Here is a 22,538-nt window from a genome sequence, read left to right on the forward strand (position 1 = left end):
GCAACAGAATTTGCAAAAGAGAGAAAAAAAACCAAACAACTTTATGAGCTTAATTATCCTCCTGAGATCCAGCAAATTCAGAAGGATTTGGATAGGTGGCAGGGCTTATGGTTTTCATGCCTTGGGTGAATTGAGGTTCTTTTTCAGATGTTGCTGGTTTGGGTGGGAAATTTATGTGTTTATTTTGGGCCTCGGCTGGGAATGCGGGTTCTTTATTCAGCTAAGGGCGACGGTGGGCTGGCGATTCCCAATCTGCTCCAATACTATCACATAGCACAGCTGCGGGCATTGTTAGAGTGGCAGGCACAGAAGCCTAAATTATGGGTGGATATTGAACAGGCTAGTTTCCTGCTATCCATTTGTTGCATCTCCCTTGGGCGCTGGGGAGATTACGTTTACTTAATGCTCCAATTGCGGTGCAAGTTGCAATGTGGGTGTGATATAGTGTTTTTTCCTGTTAGCTGGGAGGAAGCATTCCTGGTTTACACCCCTTCAACTTAATAGGGAATTTCCACCGGGACTGGAGGTTAATGTATTTGCACGGTGGGAAAGGCAACACGGTTATTATGGGAGACTTCAACTAATCCGGGATAGACTGGAGTCTTGGAAGCTCAAAATACACTAGGGAGACAGAATTCCTGGAGGCTACACAAGATTGCTTCATGGAGCAGCTTGTTAGAGAACCGACAAGAGGAAATGCCACTCTGGATCTAATCCTAAATGGGTTAAGGGGACCTGCAAAGGAAGTGGAAGTAGAGGGACCGTTGGGAAACAGCGATCATAATATGATCAAGTTCAAGGTTGAGGTAGGAGTACCGAAAGGAAAAAGAACCATAGCGAAAACTTTTAACATCAGGAAAGGAAACTACGAAGCAATGAGGGAAATGGTAAGGAAGAAACTTAGAAACACTTCCAAAAAATGGCAAACGGTAAATCATGCCTGGTCTTTTTTCAAGGACACAGTGAGCAAGGCGCAAAATCTATATATCCCCAGATTCAGAAAGGGGTGCAAAAAGAGTCGAACAAAAGACTCGGCGTGGATAACCAAAATAGTGAAGGAAGCGATAGGCAATAAGAAAAATTCATTCAGGAAATGGAAAAAGGACAAAACTGAGGGGAACTGGAAAGAGCACAGGAAGTATCAAAAAGAATGTCACCTTGTGGTTCGAAAAGCCAAAAAAAGAGTATGAAGAGAGGCTAGCCAGGGAAGCACGAAATTTCAAACCGTTCTTTAGATATGTTAAAGGGAAGCAGCCGGCTAGGAAGGAGGTGGGACAGCTGGACGACGGAGACAGGAAGGGAGTGGTGAAGGAGGAGAAAGAAGTGGCAGAAAGGCTTAACATGTTCTTTTCGTCTGTATTTACAAACAAAGACACATCCAACATACCAGAACCTGAGCAATTCTTCAATGGAAGTCAAGCTGAAAAATTAACATCCATGGAAGTGAGCCTTGAAGATGTGCGCAAGCAGATAGAAAAACTAAAAACTGACAAATCATCAGGTCCGGACGGAATACATCCAAGGGTTCTGAAAGAATTAAAGGAGGAGATAGCGGAACTACTGCAGCAAATTTGCAACTTATCCTTGAAAACAGGCATGATCCCGGAGGATTGGAAGATAGCCAACGTTACACCCATCTTTAAAAAGGGATCAAGAGGTGACCCGGGAAACTACAGACCGGTTAGCCTGATCTCGGTTCCGGGGAAAATGGCAGAAGCACTGATAAAAGAAAACATCGATGAACATTTTGAAAGAAACTAACTTCTGATAACCAGCCAACATGGTTTCTGCAAGGGGAGATCATGCCTAATGAACTTATTGCACTTCTTCGAAGGGATGGACAAAGGAGACCCCATAGACATCATATATCTAGATTTCCAAAAAGCCTTTGACAAGGTGCCCCATGAACATCTACTCCGGAAATTGAAGAACCATGGGGTGGAAGGAGACGTACATAGATGGATCAGAAACTGATTGGAGGGTAGGAAACAGAGGGTAGGAATGAAGGGCCATTACTCAGACTGGAGGAGGGTCACGAGTGGTGTCCCGCAGGGCTGGGTGCTCGGGCCGCTGCTATTTAATATATTCATAAATGATCTAGAAACAGGGATGAAGTGTGAGATAATAAAATTTGCGGACGACACCAAACTATTTAGTGGAGCTCGGACTAAAGAGGACTGCGAAGAATTGCAAAGGGACTTGAACAAACTAGGGGAATGGGCAATGAGATGACAGATGAAGTTCAACGTTGAGAAATGTAAAGTATTACATGAGGGAAACAGAAACCCGAGGTACAACTATACGATGGGAGGGATATTATTGAATGAGAGTATCCAAGAAAGGGATTTGGGGGTAATGGTGGACATGACAATGAAGCTGACAGCACAGTGCGCAGTGACCGCTAAGAGAGCGAATAGAATGCTAGGTATAATCAAGAAGGGTATTACAACCAGAATGAAAGAAGTTATCTTGCCGTTGTATCGGGCAATGGTGCGCCCGCATCTGGAATACCGCGTCCAATATTGGTCGCCGTAGCTTAAGAAGGATATGGCGTTACTCGAGATGGTTCAGAGGAGAGCGACACGCCTGATAAAAGGTATGGAAAACCTTTCAAACGCTGAGAGATTGGAGAAGCTGGGTCTGTTTTCCCTGGAGAAGAGGAGACTTAGAGGGGATATGATAGAGAATTACACGATCATGAAGGGCATAGAGAGAGTGGAGAAGGACAGATTCTTCATACTTTCGAAAAATAAAAGAACAAGAGGGCATTCGGAAAAGTTGAAAGGGGACAGATTCAAAACGAATGCTAGGAAGTTTTTCTTTACCCAACATGTGGTGGACCCTGGAATGCGTTTCCAGAGGACGTAATAAGGCAGAGTACGGTACTGGGGTTTAAGAAAGGATTGGACAATTTTCTGCTGGAAAAGGGGATAGAGGGGTATAGATAGAGGATTACTGCACAGGTCCTGGACCTGTTGGGCCGCCGCGTGAGCGGACTGCTGGGCACAATGGACCTCAGGTCTGACCAGCGGAGGCATTGGTTATGTTCTTATGGTATGAACAGGTCAATTATTGGATCGGGGACCTACAAAATCAATATTCACTTTTCACAGGCTCTTTTTCCTTATCTTCCAGTTAAGCACTATTTGCTTAGTTCAGCTATATTGGTGGATTTACTTCAAGGGAAAACTGCTTTTGAACAGCTTTTGGACCCTACATTGAAGAAAGGGCTTATTTCAGCTATTTATAGATGCCTGAATTCCTACAGTGGTGCAGTATGAAAGTATATGAAACACTGGGCAGTGGATTTTGGGAGACCATTTTCAGCCAAGGACTAGGAAAGGAAATGGTCTTATGCTAAAACTTTTGGGATGGCCACTGTCCAGGTTGAAAATGGATATTAGGCCCTGATGAGGTGGTACTACACTCATATAACTTTCAACTATTTTTACTCCCATGTCTGTGCTTTATAGATTCAGATATGCTCCCTTCAACTACTTTACTGCCTTAGGGAAGAGCAACAGGCTTCTCACTTTCGTTGTTTTCCTCCTGCATTCTTCTTTTTATTGTTGGGGATGGTGGTGGGGAGGGGGAAAGTACCAACACAAATCAATTAACTTCGACCCACTATGTAACAATTAATGGTTCTCTTTCACAAGAATAGGATAGTTTGTGATAACTCATTTACTTTATCAATTTAAGATTTATTCAGTTGCATTGTTTATGTAAGCTACCGTATTTTTCGCACTATAACACACGGGACTCGTGAGAATTGATGGCAGCCATTCAGGAAGCAGCGTGGGGCCAGGCTGCAACGCGAATAGCTCACTCTTGCCTTGTGCGCCACTGGCCCTGACATAATGAGGCAGCAGCCGTCCAGCGAAAGTGGCAGGAGCGTGGAAAACTCGCTCCTGCTGATATACCGCTGGACCACAAGAATTTAAAGGTACCGGGTGGGGGGTATATTTGCTCCATAAGATGCACTTTTATTTCCACCCACTTTTTGGGGGAAAAGTGCGTCGTTGGTATTTTTCTGCAATATTCAGTGAATAAAGCTAAATTTCTAGGTTTCAATTGCTGTTTTTTGCATAGATTTTATAATGTTGAGAAATATATGTGCTCTTTGGTCATAGACAACAAATACTGTATTTATCACTCTAAAAGACGCATTTTTTCCACCCAAAAAAGTGGGTGCAAAAAAGGGTGCTGCCACTGCTCGCCCCTCACCCGCCGCTGCTGGTTACTCACTGCAGACGAAAGTAAAGGAAGGGAAAGGCCAGGCGGGTGCAGCAATTGCATGCCGCCAGCCCAGAAGCCTTACTCTCGACATCAATTCTGACGTCAGCGAAAAGGTCTGGGCCAGCATGAAATCGCTGCACCTGCCTGGCCCTTCCTAGCAACTCCTTCCGTTCCGGGTGCCATGCTGAGCCAGGAGTCCCACCTCACACACTGCTGCTGCTTCTTCTTCGTCGACGACTGGGGTAAGGCTTCTGGGCCAGCGGCATGCAATAGCTGCACCTGCACCTGCCTGGCACAGGAGTCGTCCCCCCACTGCTGCTTCGTGGATGTGTTTTCACAGCGGCAGCAGCAGGAGGCAATTAAAACCAGCACAAGGGCGGGCAGGCTTGGGGGCGGAAGAGGACAGACTAGAAGGCAGTGAGAGGAACATAGGAGGGAGGAAGGAAGGGACAATTGTTGGGCTTGAGTTGGGGGGGGGGAGATGACCAAGGCAATGAGGGGAACATAGGAGGGAGGAAGGAAGGGACAATTGGGCCTGAGTTGGGGGGTTTGGAAGATGACAAAGACAGTGAGGGGAACATAGGAGGGAGGGACAATTGTTGGGCCTGAGTTTGGGGGGGAAAGATGACCAAGGGAGGGAGGAAAGGACAATTGGGTCTGAGTTGGGGGGTTGGGAAGATGACAAAGACAGTGAGGGGAACATAGGAGGGAGGGACAATTGTTGGGCCTGAGTTTGGGGGGAAAGATGACCAAGGGAGGGAGGAAGGGACAATTGGGTCTGAGTTGGGGGGGGAAGATGACCAAGGCAATGAGGGGAACATAGAAGGGAGGAAGGAAGGGACAATTGGGCCTGAGTTGGGGGGGGGGAATATGACAAAGACAGTGAGGGGAACATAGGATGGAGGGACAATTGTTGGGCCTGAGTTTGGGGGGGGAAAGATGACCAAGGCAGTGAGGGGAACATAGGAGGGAGGGAAGAAGGGACAATTGTTGAGTCTGAGGAAAGAAAGAAAGAAATCAACAGACAACAAAGGTAAGAGAAATTATTTTATTTTCAATTTAGTGATCAAAATGTGTCAGTTTGGAGAATTTATATCTGCTGTCTACATTTTGCCCTATATTTGTCTATTTTTCTATAATTGTTACTGAGGTGACATTGCATATTTTTAAAAATCATCTGCCTTGACATCTGTGCCCTGTCCCTGCCCGCCCTGTGCCCTGTCCCAGCCTACCACTAGACCACCGAGGGGGGACAGGATGCAGAGCCTGGCAGGGAGAGGAGACAGGGTGTAGGGCCTGGCAATGAGTGTGGGGTTGGGTGCAGAGCCTGGCAGGGAGAATTTGGTTCAGAATGTTTTTTTTCTTGTTTTCCTCCTCTAAATTTAGGGTGCGTCTTATTGTCAGGTGCGTCTTATGGAGCGAAAAATATGGTACTGTTTTGTAGAAAATATAAAATTTTTTCTTCTAGATTTTCCATAAGGCCTCCATAGGATCTTCTCAAAGAAAAAAAACTGTTTGCTCTGGCCAGTTCAGCCTTCAGGGTGTCAAGATGCATGGTTGACACATTTTTTATAGTTCTCATCATTAATATTTGTCTTGGGTTTAACATATTGAATAAAATCTATCCAGGGCTACAGACAATAAGTACTTATTTCACGTAACAAATAATATAAAATTCAAAAGGCCATACAGTACCTCCCTGTCGTCGGCTCTCACTGTCAAAATTCCAATCTAAAAAAAAAAAAGTGTGAAAAACGACCAATTAAAACAGAACTGAAATAAACTGTAAGTGAGTTTGCAGTAAACACACTCATTGTTTAGGCTACATAATAAGAATGCAAGCTAAACACCATTTCAGTATGGATACATTCAAGAGAAGGAGGAACACGATTTAGAAACCTGCTTGCTCAAGGGATCTATTATCTCTTATTTATTTAAAACATTTTTAATCCGCCTTTATCCAAGGCAGCTCACAGTATTACATACATATTTCAGGGTTTGCACAACATAAAGATCCCATACATCAGCAAAAATCATAAGATTATACCATCTCAACCTATAAATTACATCTCAACCGCTCGTTTACTACATTACTTCAATCAAAATGCATAAATCTAATAACCTGCAAAAAAAATTGATATTCAGAAAGTAAAATATTAACTTAGAAACAGAATATTAGCTTTAAATAGCTTGAACAAATAAATGGGTCTTAAGCAACTTTCAAAATTGCAATAGATTTCCAGAAAACTGTAGGGTACCAGACAATGCATTCCACATAAATGGTCCAGCTATAGAGAAACATGACTGGCTTTTTTCCATCTTCTACTAAGTTCCTATATGTGCATTCTCTAAATCAGGGGTGCCCAATAGGTCGATCACGATCGACCGGTAGATCGCCAAGGCAAAGTGAGTTGATCGCGGAGCCCATCCCGGGCTCCGTGATAGACTCACGATGTCTTGGCGATCTACCGGGCCGATCAGCCTTCCTCTCCACGAAGTCAATTCTGCTGTCAAAGAGGAAGTTCTGGCCAGCCAATCACTGCCTGGCTGGGCCGGAACTTCCTCTCCGACGGCAGAATTGATGTCGGGGAGAGGAATGCTGGTCGGCCCGACGCAGGGAAGCAGGGAGAGCTTGGGGCGGTGGCAGTGGCGGCTTGGGGGCCTGTTCCTCGATGGCAGTGGCAGTGGCTTGGGGGAGGGCAGGGAGAAAGAAAGAAAGAAGGCAGGCAGAGAGACAGAAGGAAAGAAGAGAAACAGAAAAAATGAAAGAGAGGCAGGGAGAAAAGAAGAAAAAGTTGGGGGAGGGAATGAGGTCTGGAGGAGAGGAAGCATACAGGCTGAAAGAAGGGAAGAAAGATTGGATGCACAGTCAGAAGAAGAAAGTCCAACCAGAGACTCATGAAATCACCAGACAACAAAGGTAGGAAAAATTATTTTATTTTAAATTTAGTGATCAAAATGTGTCTGAATTTATATCTGTTGTCTATATTTTACACTATGGTCCCCTTTTACTAAACCACAATAGTGGTTTTTAGTGCAGGGAGCCTATGAGCTTCGAGAGCAGCACATTCAGCGCAGCTCCCTGCACTAAAAACTGCTATCGTGGTTTAGTAAAAAGGGAGGGGGGTATATTTGTCTGTTTTTGTATGGTTGTTACTGAGGTGACAGTGCATAGAGTCATCTGCTTTGACCTCTTTGAAAAAATCCCGGAATAGGAATGATAATTAACATTTTCTATGCGTACAGTGTGCTTTGTGGGTTTTTTTTAAAATTTTATTGTTGGTAGATCATTTTGACTTGGTCATTTTAAAAGTAGCTCGCATGCCCAAAAAGTGTGGGCACCCCTTCTCTATATCATCACCTGTCATTCTAAGGTGCAAAACAAGAGCCACTGCTCACTTCGCTGACTGATGCAGTGATCAAACCCATTTTTTTTTCATACTATTCATATCTCCCAAAAGTTTTAGCAAAGGATCTAGAATAATCATTTATGATAAACAACATTAATTAAACTGACATGGCTATATTCAAGAGCCTGTCAAACGATAAACCTGGGATTTTCCTGTAGGCTCCCAAGAGTCTGATCAACAGTGATACTGTTTTCAAATTCATTTTCAAAGCTACAACGGCGGCTTTCTGAACCATCTGCAGGTTTATTATACATCGCTAGAAGAAATACAGTAACAAATGGCAGGCACAAAAGAAACTTTTACCAAGCTTGTGTTGACAGGCTCTTTGCATTCTCCTGTAGATCCTTCCTTGTCTTGCTGACTTGAAAAAGCATTTTCCTGTGCGAGCTCAACTAATTGAGCACTGCCAGAGTTCTTCAACAGATCTGCCATCCTTCGGTTTTCTTTTTCCAGCTTAACCTTGGCCAGTTGAGCCTCCAACATCCAGTGTTCTTTTTCTTGCTCAAGCTTTGCAATCTTTTCCAAACTCTGTTGTACCTTTAAGTGGAAGGCAAACAATGTTGCTATTAAACCTTAATAATCATAATAGCTTTATTTATATCCTGTCTTACCTTTCAGTTCAAGACTGTTTACAACGAGAAAGGCTGCAGGAATGCAGCAAAGTTACATCAAGAGCATGAAGTAGGAGTAAACAAATTGGCGTGTAACATAATTATATATATCAGAAGGCAGGAGCATGTAAGTAGACGTTTAGGAAGTTTAAACGAATTTACCAAATAAATGGGTTTTCAGTGATCTTCTGAATGATTGGTATGACGATGAGTCAAGGAGTAAGTCACTTAAGAGTATTTTTCCATCTTCCTGCTTGGAAGGAAATTGTTTTGTCAAGGAATCTTTTGAATTGGCCTCCTTTGGGATTCGGAAAGGCGAATAATAGTGTTCTGCGTGAGAGGCAGAGTTTGTTTTGGAGAACAAAGTGTTTCAGAAGGTAGGTGGGTGCAGTACCGAATAGTGTTTTGAAGCATAGCAACCAAATTTGAAAATTATTCTGGCCTCTACTGGTAAATAATAATCAAAAGAAACATGGTAAGACAGTGAGTGGGTTCTCAACCCAGTCCTTGGATAGACTCAGCCAGTTGGGATTTCAAGATATCCACAATGAAGACACATGGAACCGATCTGAATACAAAAAAATGCAGTGTATGCAATTCTATGCCATGCATCTTCATTGTGGATATCTTGAAAACCAGACTGACTGTCTCCTGCAGACTGATTGGTTCAGCAAGCTCATGCCTAGAGGTCAGGATTCTTAAGTTCAAAATAAACTATGGCTTAATCATTTTGGTCAATCTTTACCAACACTTTCTTTGTACAATAGAAAAGCATGAAAATGTCAAACTTGAGTTTCTAAAAATAATAACACTACCAAATTAAATTAAAAAAAAAAATATTGTACTGGAATGTCAGTTATCTATTGACATTTATTCCCAGTCTGGTGCCTGGTTAAAAGAAGAATGAACCCAAACTATAATCTTAAATGTCTCATTAGCATTTGAAATTTATGTAAGGATCAATAGATTGAAGGATCTGATATTTTTCAATGATGGCCTCATTCTGAATCTCTGGTTATGTTCAAAATGTAATAAGGCTGTGAAAAACCAAAACACCAACCAATAGAAAATTAACTGACTGAGTTCAAAGAAGCGTGGGATGAACACAAAGGATCTAGAATCAGAAAATAAGATTAAATATTGAACTAAGGCCAGTACTGGGCAGACTTGCATGGTCTGTGTCTGTATATGGCTGTTTGGTGGAGGATGGGCTGGGGAGAGCTTCAATGGCTGGGAGGGTGTAGATGGGCTGGAGTAAGTCTTAACAGAGATTTCGGCAGTTGGAACCCAAGCACAGTACTGGGTAAAGCTAAGAAGAAAAAATTTAAAAATTTAAATTGAATCAGGTTGGGCAGACTGGATGGACCATTCGGGTCTTTATCTGCCGTCATCTACTATGTTACTATGTAACTACACCTTAAACAATTGGCAGAGACTTTAAACTCCCAATAAGGATATCCAATTGTTTAGGGTGCACGGTGTAATAAACCAGAAAATAAAAAAAATATAGGCTGAAAATGGTCTTTAATAAATCAGAAAACTAAGGTGGTCCCAGGTGGAAATACTCCGACTTCAAAATGATTTTACAACTTGCCAATGTGCCTTCAAATAGCTCCACACTCTGGTTCTCTCACCTTAACAGTAATACAGTAAAATTTCTGTTCATATCAAGTATGCTATATAAAACATCTAAAAACATACAGGTCAATATTCAGCTACTGCAGCAGTCAAAAAATATCCATATTTTCAACCCCATTATTTGGACAACAATAAGAGGGGGCAGCCATTTTAGGTTTAGTCCATAGTGGAATGCAGGGCATACTATGAGTGGGTTCACTGGGAAACAGTGATCATAACATGATCAAATTTGAGCCAATATCTGAAGTGAAGTCATTAAGGAAACTTATTGCAGCACCATTTAATTTTTAAAAAGGCTACTATGATAAAATGAGGAAAATGATTAAAAAGAAGTTAAAAGGATCGGCTGCAAAGGCTAGGACTTTAAATCATTGTTTAAAACATACCATCATGGAAGCCCAGATCAGATGGATTCCACGTATTAACAAAATTGGAAAGAGCAAATGACAACCAGGTAAAATGAGAGAGGCTATTAAAGCTAAAAGAACATCTTTCAAAGAATGGAAAAAGGATGAAGAAAATAAGAAGCAACAAACACTGGCAAGTTAGTAGCAAAACATTGATAAAGGCAGTTAAGACAGAATATAAAGAGAAACTTGCCACAGAAGCAAAAACTCATAGTAATAATATTTTCAGGTTCAACAGAAGTCGAAAGCTTGCGAGGGAATCCGTGAGACTGTTGGATCATCAAGGAGCAAAAGGGGCTATTAGGGAAGATAATGCCATAGCAGAGAGACTGAATGAATTCTTTGCTTTGGTTTTTACGGCAGATGATGTAAGAGATCTAACTATACCAGAAATGGTGATAATGCGGAGGTGTCAAAGGCGACAATGTGGAGAAACTGAAAGAAATCTCGGTGAACCCGGAAGACATACCGAATCAAATTAACAAGTTAAAAAGAGTTATAAATCACCTGGACCAGATGATACACCTTAGCGTACTGAAAGAATTCAAACATGAAAATTGTTTATCCTAACCTGCCGTTAAAATCATTCATAGTACCTGAAAATTGGAGAGTGGTCAATATAATGGCTTCTACTGACACTTGACTTAGACATTGACTAATGTTTACTTAATGTCAATATATCCCCTGCATCCAAGCAAAACTACTGAATCCATGTACTTTGATGTCTCCAGAACAGATTTAACAATGAAGCCCTCTAGTTGACACGCTGACACAGATAACCGTTTAAGAAATCACAACTGAGTCTAAGGCAAGTCAGTCACCAGTAATGTGGATCAGTAACTAATATAGTCCTGATGCACTGTTCAAATTCTTGAAACTAGAGGGGCTACATTTTTCTGGAATATTCCCAGGAAAATGGTCAAAGCAAAATTATGTTCAAAATTCAACCAGTGCTGAGTGATACAATTGAATGGAGTGCTGACTGATACAAAAAAAATGGAGAAAACTTAGGAACCATTCAAATCCATCTAGGGAAACTAGAAGCAGGAAAAAATGATTGAGACAAATAATAAAAATTGTGAAAAAGTTTCTCATCAGGCAAAAAGTGAATAGAGTGCGGCTTGGCCATATCATAAGACAGGAGGGGGAAAAAAAAGAATTGGGTGGTGCAGCATGATGAAACCAGTATGGAAAAATATTATTCAGCAGTGAGGGTTTCATATTCTGCTTGTCCTCACATTCTGCATTATATCTTGAGGAAAGTAAGAAAAGGGATGAAGACAAAAAGACGTATGGAGAACAAAGAAATTGCAAAGATTTATTGAATAAAAAAGCTAGAAATTAAAGTCTAACAATGTGATATCAACTTTAATGGGGCAAGAGTGTGAACTTGGGTCAGTGCTGGCAGCAAGTAGAGCTCCAGAGTCCTGGGAGAACAAATTTGAAAGAAGGACTGTACAAACACCAGAGGAAGCCCTGGAAAGGGGGGGATGGGATTTGATGTGAAGCAGGACTTTTAACTGTGCTTAACTGCAGGGGCATACCTGAAGGGGTCTGCTCAAAACAGATCTTTGGAGCCCCTTCGGAGTACTGTAGAAATATCAGGAGATATGGATGTTTTAGCATCTCAGGGTAGTTTTGACTTGACAGTTTCCTGGAAAATGCTCTAAGATACAATTTCAATTAGGGCTACTTTCTTGGTAACCTTTTCCCCAACTGCCAATTCATGCACAATTTAAATTTATACGAGTATATTACAGAAATATATTGTATTTCTTCATCCATTTTAATAAGTACATAATTCACATAAAAAGATAAGCCATTTAACAATTGAACAGCAGCTGTTCTTACATTTACCATGATGCCTAGCATTCTTCAATTTACAGCAGTCAACATCAGTAAAAGGTCAGTTAAGCCTACTCTATAATCACTAGTCCTAAATTAAATAAATTCTAGGTCAGCGCTTCCCATGCATTTTACATACTGTGACATATACACAGATGGAATGAATGAGAAGACATTTGAAACATATGAACAGCAGTGTCAATTATCCAAGGCGTCAGTTGAACTGTAAATGTTGTGAGAGGGTTGAGGCCTTGACTACTGGGGCTTTGGCTCACAAGCTCCCAACGCATGCTAATTGATGGACGTGCTACAGAGAAAGGAACTCGTCATACCTGCTGCGCGAGACCTTCTCTGCTTTCAGTAGAACTTAAAAGAATCCTCTGATGTGCCAAGGCCTCTTCATAAGGCACTGAATCGGGACAGGGCTATAAGGAAAACAACAGAGCTTTTTTCAAAACTTATTCCAGCCATTTGAGTTCATGTTCATGTCTTCTTACCAGAAAAGCCTTTATGTTCAAATATATTTTATTGAGCTCAATAGAAAAACCAGAAAATAGGCACACAAGACAGCAAAACAAGCTCAAGGTATATGAAAGATCCCAAAACATCCAACTACCCATCCCCCCCCCAACAATTCCCCTTCCCCCAGATAAGCCTTTATAAAGCTGAATGTGTTCCCAGGTATCTCTTTGGCCAAATGGAAAAAGGGAAAATGTATCTGTGCTAGAACTGTGCATCTTCTCTTTCTAGTGAGCTCCTGATAGTTTCCTTCCCAGCTCTTAGATCGGTGCTAAATAACTAGATGATGTCCTGCATAATTTCTTTTCCTTGTACATATGGGGGTAAATTTTAAAAAAAAAGTGCCCAACATTGGGCACCAGGACACAGTGCACTAAGTGCAGATTGTATAACAACAACTGCCTTTATAAAATGCTAGCGTAAGTCCGATATATGCACCTAACTTTTTGACCCCCTTTTATCAAGCTAGGTACGGGGTTTTTTTTAATCGCAGATTGCTGCGGTAAAAGCTCCGACGCTCATAGAATTCCTTTTACTGAAGTGGTCTGTGATAAAAAGACCCTTACACAGCTTGAAAACAGGGGGGCCTTTAAGTGCCATGCCATAGGCTGATGCCTAACTGTAGCCAGTTAGGCACACAAGTGCTAGAATTCTATAACCTGTGCGTGTAACTGCTAGGCACATCCCTGACCCGCCCATGCCCAAGTGGCCACATCTCCTATAATTTATAGAATATCAACTAAAGGGTGGTTACGTGCAAAACTGCTAATTAGTCACAATTAGCGCCAAGGCCAATTGAAGCTTATTGTTTAACACCAATTATCAGCTCATTATTACATAAATTTATGCATACAACTGACCTTGGGCCAGATTCACCAAACTGCCCGATCGGGCCCGATCCGGGCAGGTCCTACGAATTCAGAAAAGAAATATATGCAGATGGGGCGATCAGAGGAACGTCCCCATCTGCCGGCACGGATTGCTTTTCTGTGATCCCCATCTGTAGATGGTCTGCGCATGCCCGTCAGAGCCGCAATCATTTTTTTTTTAATAACTTTTAGCCCTGCGAGCCCGTGTTTTTAACCTGCTTTTTAACCGCGGGCTCGCAGTGCGGGGAAGCGCAGGAGCAGGCAGGAGAGATGGGGAAGGCTCGTAGAGAGGCAGGGAACAGAGAGCAGAGCAGCAGAAAGCAGAGGTGGCAGAGAGCAGGGTTTTCGCACAAGGGAGATGTTTTATTTCAGGGCTGCAATACTGGGATTTCATGGCAGCAGAGAGCAGGACAGTCAGAAAGGACGTGAGCAACCAATCCTCAGCAGTCGCTTCTTTTTTGATCGGCCAACCCAGTTGGTGTTCCGGAATTTGTTTAGTGAATCGCTGCCTTCCTACTTTTGCATGCCATTTCCCCTCATTTGCATGTGCGGATCAGATCAGGAGGAAGGTTAGTGAATCGGGTCGGGGTTGCAAAGTGGTCGAGACACGATCGGTCAGTTAGTGAATCTAGGCCTAAGTCCCTTACAACAGCTCTTCATCACATACTTTTTCCATAGTTTTACGTACCTTCTTCAGTGCTTTCATGTATGTGACTGCTTTTCTCTTGTTCTGGAGCATGCAAGCAGCTGTTAGGGGGTGTACGAACCCTGCTCCTCCTTTGGGACCATAGCTCAAAGAAGCTGTGAAGTAGTCAAGATTGTTGCTGAAGAAAGTTGCAATCTAAAGGTGTTAAGCCAAACCAAATACAAAGGACATTGATCAACAAAACCAGCAGTAAAAAGGAAGGCCAATTATAAGATCTGCACTAGAGTGTTTTTATTATAAAAGATTTCATGGCATTAAATCACTTTATATTGTACCTTTATGTGACAACAAGCTAGTATATAATGTGGTTCTCTTGCTTATATGGTTTATTTTCTGCTGTTATTTGATGCAATTGCCTTATTTTTCATTTGCTCATATTATTCAGCGATTATGCTATGAGAATTATCTTGTACATACCTATTTTGCTAGCAGAATTTTGTGAACTAGCAGAAAATCAAAATATTAATGCAATTATAAATAATTACTGCAGATGAAACAATGCTAACCACTAAATAGATTAAGCTGCAAATACAGAAGTTCTTTGTTAATTACCGTATTTTTCGCTCTATAAGATGCACCCAACCATAAGAAGCACCACCTATAGAGGAGGAAAAAATTCCCACCACCCTGCCTCTGGAGGTCTAGTGGTAGGCCGGAACAGAGTCTTATAGAGTGAAAAATCCGTAGGCAGCATAGGCACCTACCTCCCCGATACCATTTATAAAAGTCCCCTTTCCACACTCCTGCCCGTCTCCCTCGCTGGACGGCTCCTCTTCAGTTCGGGCAGAGCGGCACAGAAGGCAGGTGCATGCTATCTGTGTTCCTGCCTGGTCCTGCGCCGCTCTGCCCGAACTGAAGAGGAGCCATCCGGCGAGGGAGACGGGCAGGAGTGTGGAAATAGGACTTTAAAACAAGGTACACGGGGGGGGGGCTACCTATGGAGGGTAATCGCTCCATAAGACGCACCCTTATTTCCACCTCCTTTTTGGGGGTGGAAAAAGTGCATCTTATGGAGCAAAAAATACGGTAAGTACTCACATACACATGAAACTGGTTGAATTGGTGTGAGCTTGTGATACTGTCAAGCCCATTTTATACACATTGTGGAGAAGGGAAATTAAACATTAAGGTCAAGATATGCTCATTTGCCACTGTATTTTACAAAAGGCTTTATCAAACACAGAAGCTCTCAAAATATGTCTAAGGATGAAGACATGCATGTGTATTTACTGCAATCCCTTTGCTGAGGGTTGCTATTGCCAGAAATGTTGTGAGTTCCTGGCTGCAGCATCCAGATACTGGACTTCAAAATTCAAAGGGTCCCAATGATGGGATAGATAACCCTCTGCCCCAACCCTCAGAGCACAAGATCACTCCTTACCCCCACACCCCCAATGCCATCATCAATAGCTGCCCTGGTTCCGGTGGGAGCAGGAGTGCCCAGATGTTGGGTGGGAGGTAGGTGCTCAGAGGTAACATTTTGAATCTGGGTGCTTAACTGGGTAGGCATACCTGGGTATCACTCCTGCCCCTTACTAGAAACTAAGGGATCTCTGGTAAAAGAATTGGAGTGTGGACATGGGGGTGGGGGGATTACAGCTTCTGGATCTGCTCTTTATATAGGCCACAGGACTAAACTGGGAGCTGGCAACTATGTGGTTTGGGGCAGATGAAGGGGATGTGGTTTGGGCAGTCTGAAAAGATTACATATGTAGGTTCTATTTTATAATGGGAATATGTGCCTTTTAAAAAAATATTTCCACCAGCTCCAAGTCACACATTTTATCAACATGCTCACTTTGGCTAGGAGTGACTTGAGGGAAGAAGGGAGGAGGCTTTTTTTTTTAGCTTTAAAAATGTTAGAAATCACTTTTTGAGGCTGGGCTCCTTAATTGGTACCACTTCTTCTATGTGAGGTGTGATCAAAGGTGAATGTTGCTGTCAAGCACCATCCAAAGGAAAGGAAGGGATCTTCAGTATGGAAAGCAGCGCATCAAACCTTAGAAACAATATGTGACAAGTTTCAACTTGTTCAGTGCAGTCAGTCAGTTGTGAGTTAAGGTTGAGAGGAGGTGTGTTCTACAGTGCACCATAAATCATGGATCAAACACCACGTGAAATCTTGTTTCAAACTGCAAAAAAATGCTAGAGAAACACATGAAATGTTAAAATTAGTTTATGGTGATTCTGCAGTGACCATGAAGACAGTTTGAAAGTGGTTCAAGCGATTTCATAACGGTTGTGAATCGGCTGAAGACGAGGAGACGTCCTTCAACATCAAAATCCCAAGAGAATGTTGAAAGAATAAGCAAAATGATTGAACCAGGCAATTGACTATTAGGGAAATTTCTGTGGATCAGAACATTTCTTTGGGATATTGTTAATCTAATTTCTCCTCATATTCTCAGCTAAATGAAACAAATCTCATTTTTCATTTCTGTTCTCTTGCAACCAAAAATTGTTGTAATCGCTTTTGGTACAGCAATTTCTGTCAAATAAAAACATTACGATGTGTCCCCATCCACCTTATTCATAGGATCTGCCACCGTATGACTTCTGGCCCTTCCCCAAAGTCAAAATGACCATGAAAAGTAAACGTTTTGAATTGATTCAGGACATCGAGGCAGCCACGACAGCACAATTAAAGACACTCACGAAAGAGGACTTCCAGAACTGCTTCAGAAAGTGGCAACAACGATGGGATAAGTGTGTTTGAAGCGAGGGGGGCTAATGGCAATGTGTCTTTTACTGTAAAAATGTTTTTATTTAAACATTTACTGCATTTTTTTGATCACACCTGCCTGCCATTGAACTGAAGCCTCCAGAAGTAAACACTGCTGGCCAAAAAAAGAGAGAGAAAAAAAAAAGTCTAACTATTCACCATAAAATTAAAGTTTTATTAACCCGGTTGGAAGAGTTTTAGACGCAGCAGCGCATATACAGAGATTAGGTTTCCAAGTCATTGCCAAGGTCACAAGTTCTGACAACCTGTACTGTATATTAATATACGAGTGCCTATACATTGTGAGTATCTGCAGCCATTTAGCCAAAAAACAATTCCTGTGAAAGAAAATCAGGCCACAACAGACCACCACAGCTGACCTAGAGATATACCATAGCCACATGCAGTTTTTAGGAGTTATACAATATACCTACAGAGGGTAATTATGTGCCTTTATTTAACTATCCCCAATAGCACACAAATCCTCACACACAAATTGACACCTGCTCTAAAGTGACACTCGTACATTCTGTTAAAAAATATATATAGAAACATAGAAACATAGAAATAGACGGCAGATAAGGGCCCATGGCCCATCTAGTCTGCCCACCTTAATGTCCCTCCCCTACCTTTGCCCTGATTCCTTCTATCCTTGGAATGCCCACACACCATGCACAAGTATATAGCCATCTTGGCAACATATATACTTTACACAGGTATTTAGCCATGCAATTTTATCAGAACTGCTTTCTATTTAAACAAAAGGTAAATTTTATAATGTGACATCCAGGCTATGAAGTTACACAGGATACTCGTATATTGAGCCTGTTTTATAAAAGCAACATACTGTGTCTCATTATAAAACTGTCTCCCCAAAAGCTCCTGCACAAGAGAAACTTTGACTGGATGTGTTGGTAAGAATTGACAACATTATTCATGTATGTTATAAATTAAGTGCATAAGAACGGGCCTCATTTTTCTCCAGTTCTAGCAGTGCCTATGCAAATATCATTAAAAAACCAGAGATGCTATACTTTCCTCAAACCAAGTGTGCTTATAGTGGGGCAATTTTATTAATGCTTACCTGAGCACATAAAATGCTGCGTTCCATACTGGAATTATTTATAAAATGATCCCCTGTAGACACTAACATTACAGCACAAGTCAGTTTTGTAACCATATGCAACAAATGTTAAGTTACCTTGCCTGTTCCATTTGTTAAGGCAACTACAGAGGACAAGATGCAGTCATTAGTTGTTCTAAGCTTCTCCGTGGCTGTCGGAAGTTCCTGTTCAAGGGAAGCCTTCTGACTGTAGTGCATGGAAATATCTAAAGACAACAAATTTCAACAAGTTCAGAGGTTAAAATTATATCTATATACTTGTATATCCATCTATACAGTGGTACCTCGGTTTACGAATGCACCGGTTTGCGAGTGTTTTGCAAGACGAGCAAAACATTTGCAAAATCGGCACCTCGGAAACCAAGCATGGCTCGATTTACGAGCGCCACCCGTGATCTGGCACCCTACCCCCCCAATCCGGCATCCTCCCCCCGCGATTGGGCACCCCCCCCCTCGCCGCTTCTTACAGTCATCTGGGCACCGGCATGTCCTGTGCTTGGTGCCGGAGCCCGAAGATCATCCTCCTCTTCTGGGCCTTGATCTTCAGGCACCGGCACCAAGCTCAGGACATGCCGGTGCCCAGATGACTATAAGAAGCGGCGGGGAGGGGGGTGCCCAATTGCAACGGAGGGGTGCCGGATCGCAGAGGGGGCCTTCGGGGGGAGAAATGCCAGTTCTCATGAGGGGGAGAACGTATCAAAGCGAGTTTCCATTATTTCCTATGGGGAAACTCGCTTTGATAAACAAGCATTTTGGATTACGAGCATGCTCCTGGAACGGATTATGCTCGTAATCCAAGGTACCACTGTATTTATCTGTCTATATATTGTATATTTTTTTAAATTACTTACTTACAAAAGGACCCCTTTATTAAAGCTTAAGCTACACTAAATGCCGCATGGCCCATAGGTATAAAATAGGACATGCAGCATTTAGCATGTGCTAAGCTTTAGTTAAAAAAACAAAAACAAAAAAAACAACCCTCAGTTAAGGGGCCATTTTACTAAAGCTGCAGTAAAAATATTCCTTAGTGTGCTCTTACATGGGTCTCTCTTACATCCTAAGGCTATTTTCTATTATTTATTTATTTTTTTTTATTTTTTTTACATTAATAGCCCATTTTAAAAGTAATTTAAAAAGCTTCCTTTTTAAAGATGCTTTTAATCTTTAAAATACATTCGGTTTTTATATAAAATTCCTTTTCTAATTGCACTTTTTTTTTTTCTTTCTTTTTTTAGATTCCCCGTCCTATTGTTTTTATCATATATGTCTCTCCTCTGAACTTTAAAAATACTTAATTGTAGTTCTATCCCCTCTCCCCTTTTGTATTAGTTGGTCTGTTTGTCTAATTATCTACCCCATTATTTTAAATTTTAAATGTGTAAAAATATATGTTTATATTTTACTAGTCTTTAAGCCCGTTAGATTAACGGGTGCTAGAACATATGTGTGTGTGTCTGTCTTTTTTTCTCTCTCTCTCCTTAGCCGCTTTCTTTCTTTCTGCCTTTCTTTTTCCTTGGCTGTCCATCACCACCCCTTGCCTGCTCCCCCTGTCCATTTTCCCTTCCTTTTACCTCCACTGTGTCCACCACCACCCCTTCACTGCTCTCCTTATGCAGCAGCAGCCCTTCTCCCTTTGTTTTACCTCCCCCCTGTCCAGCAGCACCTCTTTCCTTCTCCCCCTGTCCAACATTAGTCCTCCGTTATTTTTTCTTCACCTCCCCTGTCCATCAGCATCTCTTTCCTTCTCCCCCTGTCCAGCAGTAGGCATCCCTTCCTTTTTTATCCTCCCTCCTCCTTCTTATCCCTATGATACTCTTACCTTGCTCTGCCCCTGATCAGAGGTTCCCGACAGCTGCCCAGTTGCACCCATTGGAAAAGTTCCCACTGCCGCATCCCACACCCCTCCTGACGCGGCTCCCGCTGTCCTTTCTGTCTGTCTCTGTCCCTGGCCCCCTTTGCCTGTCTGTCTTTCTGTGTATCTCCCTGACCCTGTGTCTTTCTTCTTTCCTTTCTGTCTCCCTTCCTCCCTCTGTCTGTCTGTCCAAAGCAGCATTCCATCCCCCTCCCCCCACACCAGTTCCCTGTGCACCTGCCCCTGTGTCTTTCTTATTTTCTTTGTGTTTCCCTTCCTCTTTCTGTCTGTCCAAAGCAGCATTCCATCCCCCTCCATTTCCCTCCCCCCACACCAGTTCCCTGAGCACCTGCCCCTGTGTATTTCTTATTTTCTTTGTGTTTCCCTTCCTCTCTCTGTCTGTCTGTCCGTCCAAAGCAGCATTCCCTTCCCCTCCCCCCCCCCACCAGTTCCCTGTGCAGCAGCATTAGCGTTTCCTCTACCCGCCCCTGTCCCTTCCCGCGGGCCGGACTACAAAGGTGGTGATTCCAGCAGCGCTTTTATCAGTCTCCACACGCTGCTTCGGGCCCTTCTGCCCTGATTTACTCTGGCACGTCCCTGATGACATCATCAGAGACGCGGCAGAGCAAATCAGGGCAGTAGAAGGGCCCGAAGCAGCGTGTGGAGACTGATGTACACGCTGCTTGAATCGCCATTCGGACCCGCGGGAAGAGAAGGGGGTGGGCGGCAAAGGAGAAACGGAGATCGGCGGCGGCGACAGGAGAAACGGATAACGTCGTCTGGCTGCGGTCCGGCTTGTGGAGGCGATCGGGTGGTGACGTATTCGTGCGCATGCGCACTCCTTCGGCCACAGACCTACAGCGCACGGAACACGAAAATAGGACTGTGCATGCGCGAGTTAGCCTTTTATTATATAGGATTAATTTTTGAATCTTGTTTAGTAAAACTAAATAAGCGATTCATCAAAGTCGACTAAAACTTGGCTATTTTTCAAAATTATTGCAGTAGCACTATTTTTTAAACCACCTATTTTTTAAACAGTAAAAGCTCCTGCTTTATCTGTTTGCTAACTAATCTGTGCACAATAAATATAGGAGTGCAAACTGGTTAGTGGAGGAATGCCCACTCTTTGCCCCCTACATGCCTCCAAAACAGTCTCTCAGTGTGTGGTTAGCAAGCGCACATACTAAGAATTATCATGCGATGCTGTAGTGCATCCTGCAATATTCCATTTTTTGCTGCATTTGGCGTGCATTAGCATCTAACACACTTTAGTAAAAGGGTCCCCGGGAGAAAAAGGGAGAATTTATCAAGCAACGATAGGGTTTAACGCATGACAAATGCTAAGAAGCCTATTTTATACCTATGGACTTCCTAGAATTTAGCATGCATTACTTCCCTTAACACTGCTCAATGAATTCCCCCCTAAGACACACTCCTTTTTCAAATATCATGAGAATTCAGTCCAAGACTTTTATGTGGCTGGAGTAATGATTTTTTGCCTTTTATCCAAAATTACATTTTACCTCTTGGCATTTGGTTCTTGGCTGCACTGGCCCTTCCCCCAGAGTCAGGACTAGGCAGACGGGAGTCCTTTGCTGGCTCAAAAGAAGCTCCACCGATTGGCAAGCTGGGGCTGCCCATGGAGCGGTAGCTATATTCCCTCCCCCCCTAGCCTGAATGTTTTAACTCAGATACGCCCAAGGATTAACTTATCTCACTGGCCATGGGATACAAATCTAGATCACCTGAACCAGATGGCCAGCCTATTGTTTGTAGTTTCTACCAAAATAAAGAATTTTGTGAAAATATAGATAACTAGTCATTTCCTCCTAAATTTCTAGTGAATAATCTTAACAGTGTTCTCATTAAATCAAAAAAAACATATCGACACACAAATCCATATGATTTACATCCATTCTAGTCTTGTACAGTTGTCAGAAAACAACAAGCCTGTGAATTAAAACTCGATTGTTTAACAAATTCTAAACTCCCAACCCACCTCTTCCTCGCTACGGCACTCCTCTCTACCTCGCCACTACCCCAACTCTAGATTTGAGACTAACCCTTACCCTCTCTCCCCTTGTATCCCATGTCCTGACAAAATGTATCTTTATCGTTAACCGTTTGTATCTCACTTACTGACAAAATGTATCTTTATCATTAACCGTTTGTATCCCATGTACTGTCAAAATGTATCTTTACTGTAAACCGCTTTGAACTTCACAGTATAGCGGTATATAAGAAATAAATTATTATTATTATTAACAACTGATCTGAAAACAAATTAATCCAAACTACAAATGAAACAGAAATATCTAGGCATTGCCTGAAAGGAGTTCAGGAGATGGTTGTTGGCTTAGTCTTCCCCAGCACTATGTTTTAGAGCTATACCATATTTCCCCATGTATAGGCCGCCCCTTTGTATAGGCCGCAAGAAATGCCGATGTAGGTTTTAAAACTCTTAGCCACCCCATGTTACTAGCTGCAGCTTATCTAAGAGGTTTAAAATCTACATCGGCCTATACAATGGGGTGGTCTATACATCATCCCCCCCTTAAATACTTCCTGGACGGTTTGCTTAGATGGGGCGG

At 42.4% G+C, this 22,538-nt stretch overlaps 1 protein-coding gene across 3 annotated transcripts in view; it reads right to left on the reverse strand.

The window, feature by feature from the left end:
- Positions 1–22,538, reverse strand: part of PPP1R21 (protein phosphatase 1 regulatory subunit 21) — a 113,121-nt gene that overhangs the window by 32,873 nt on the left and 57,710 nt on the right. For all 3 annotated transcript variants that reach the window (XM_033937745.1, XM_033937744.1, XM_033937746.1), the window contains exons 14-18: positions 18,168–18,295; positions 14,227–14,379; positions 12,483–12,575; positions 7,953–8,186; positions 5,935–5,970 (exon numbers count right to left, since the gene is read on the reverse strand). In XM_033937745.1, coding sequence (XP_033793636.1) covers positions 5,935–5,970; positions 7,953–8,186; positions 12,483–12,575; positions 14,227–14,379; positions 18,168–18,295 — 644 coding nt within the window. The remainder of the gene's footprint in view (positions 1–5,934; positions 5,971–7,952; positions 8,187–12,482; positions 12,576–14,226; positions 14,380–18,167; positions 18,296–22,538) is intronic.

This window comes from Geotrypetes seraphini, chromosome 3 (assembly GCF_902459505.1).
Source record: "Geotrypetes seraphini chromosome 3, aGeoSer1.1, whole genome shotgun sequence".
Lineage (NCBI taxonomy): Eukaryota > Metazoa > Chordata > Amphibia > Gymnophiona > Dermophiidae > Geotrypetes > Geotrypetes seraphini.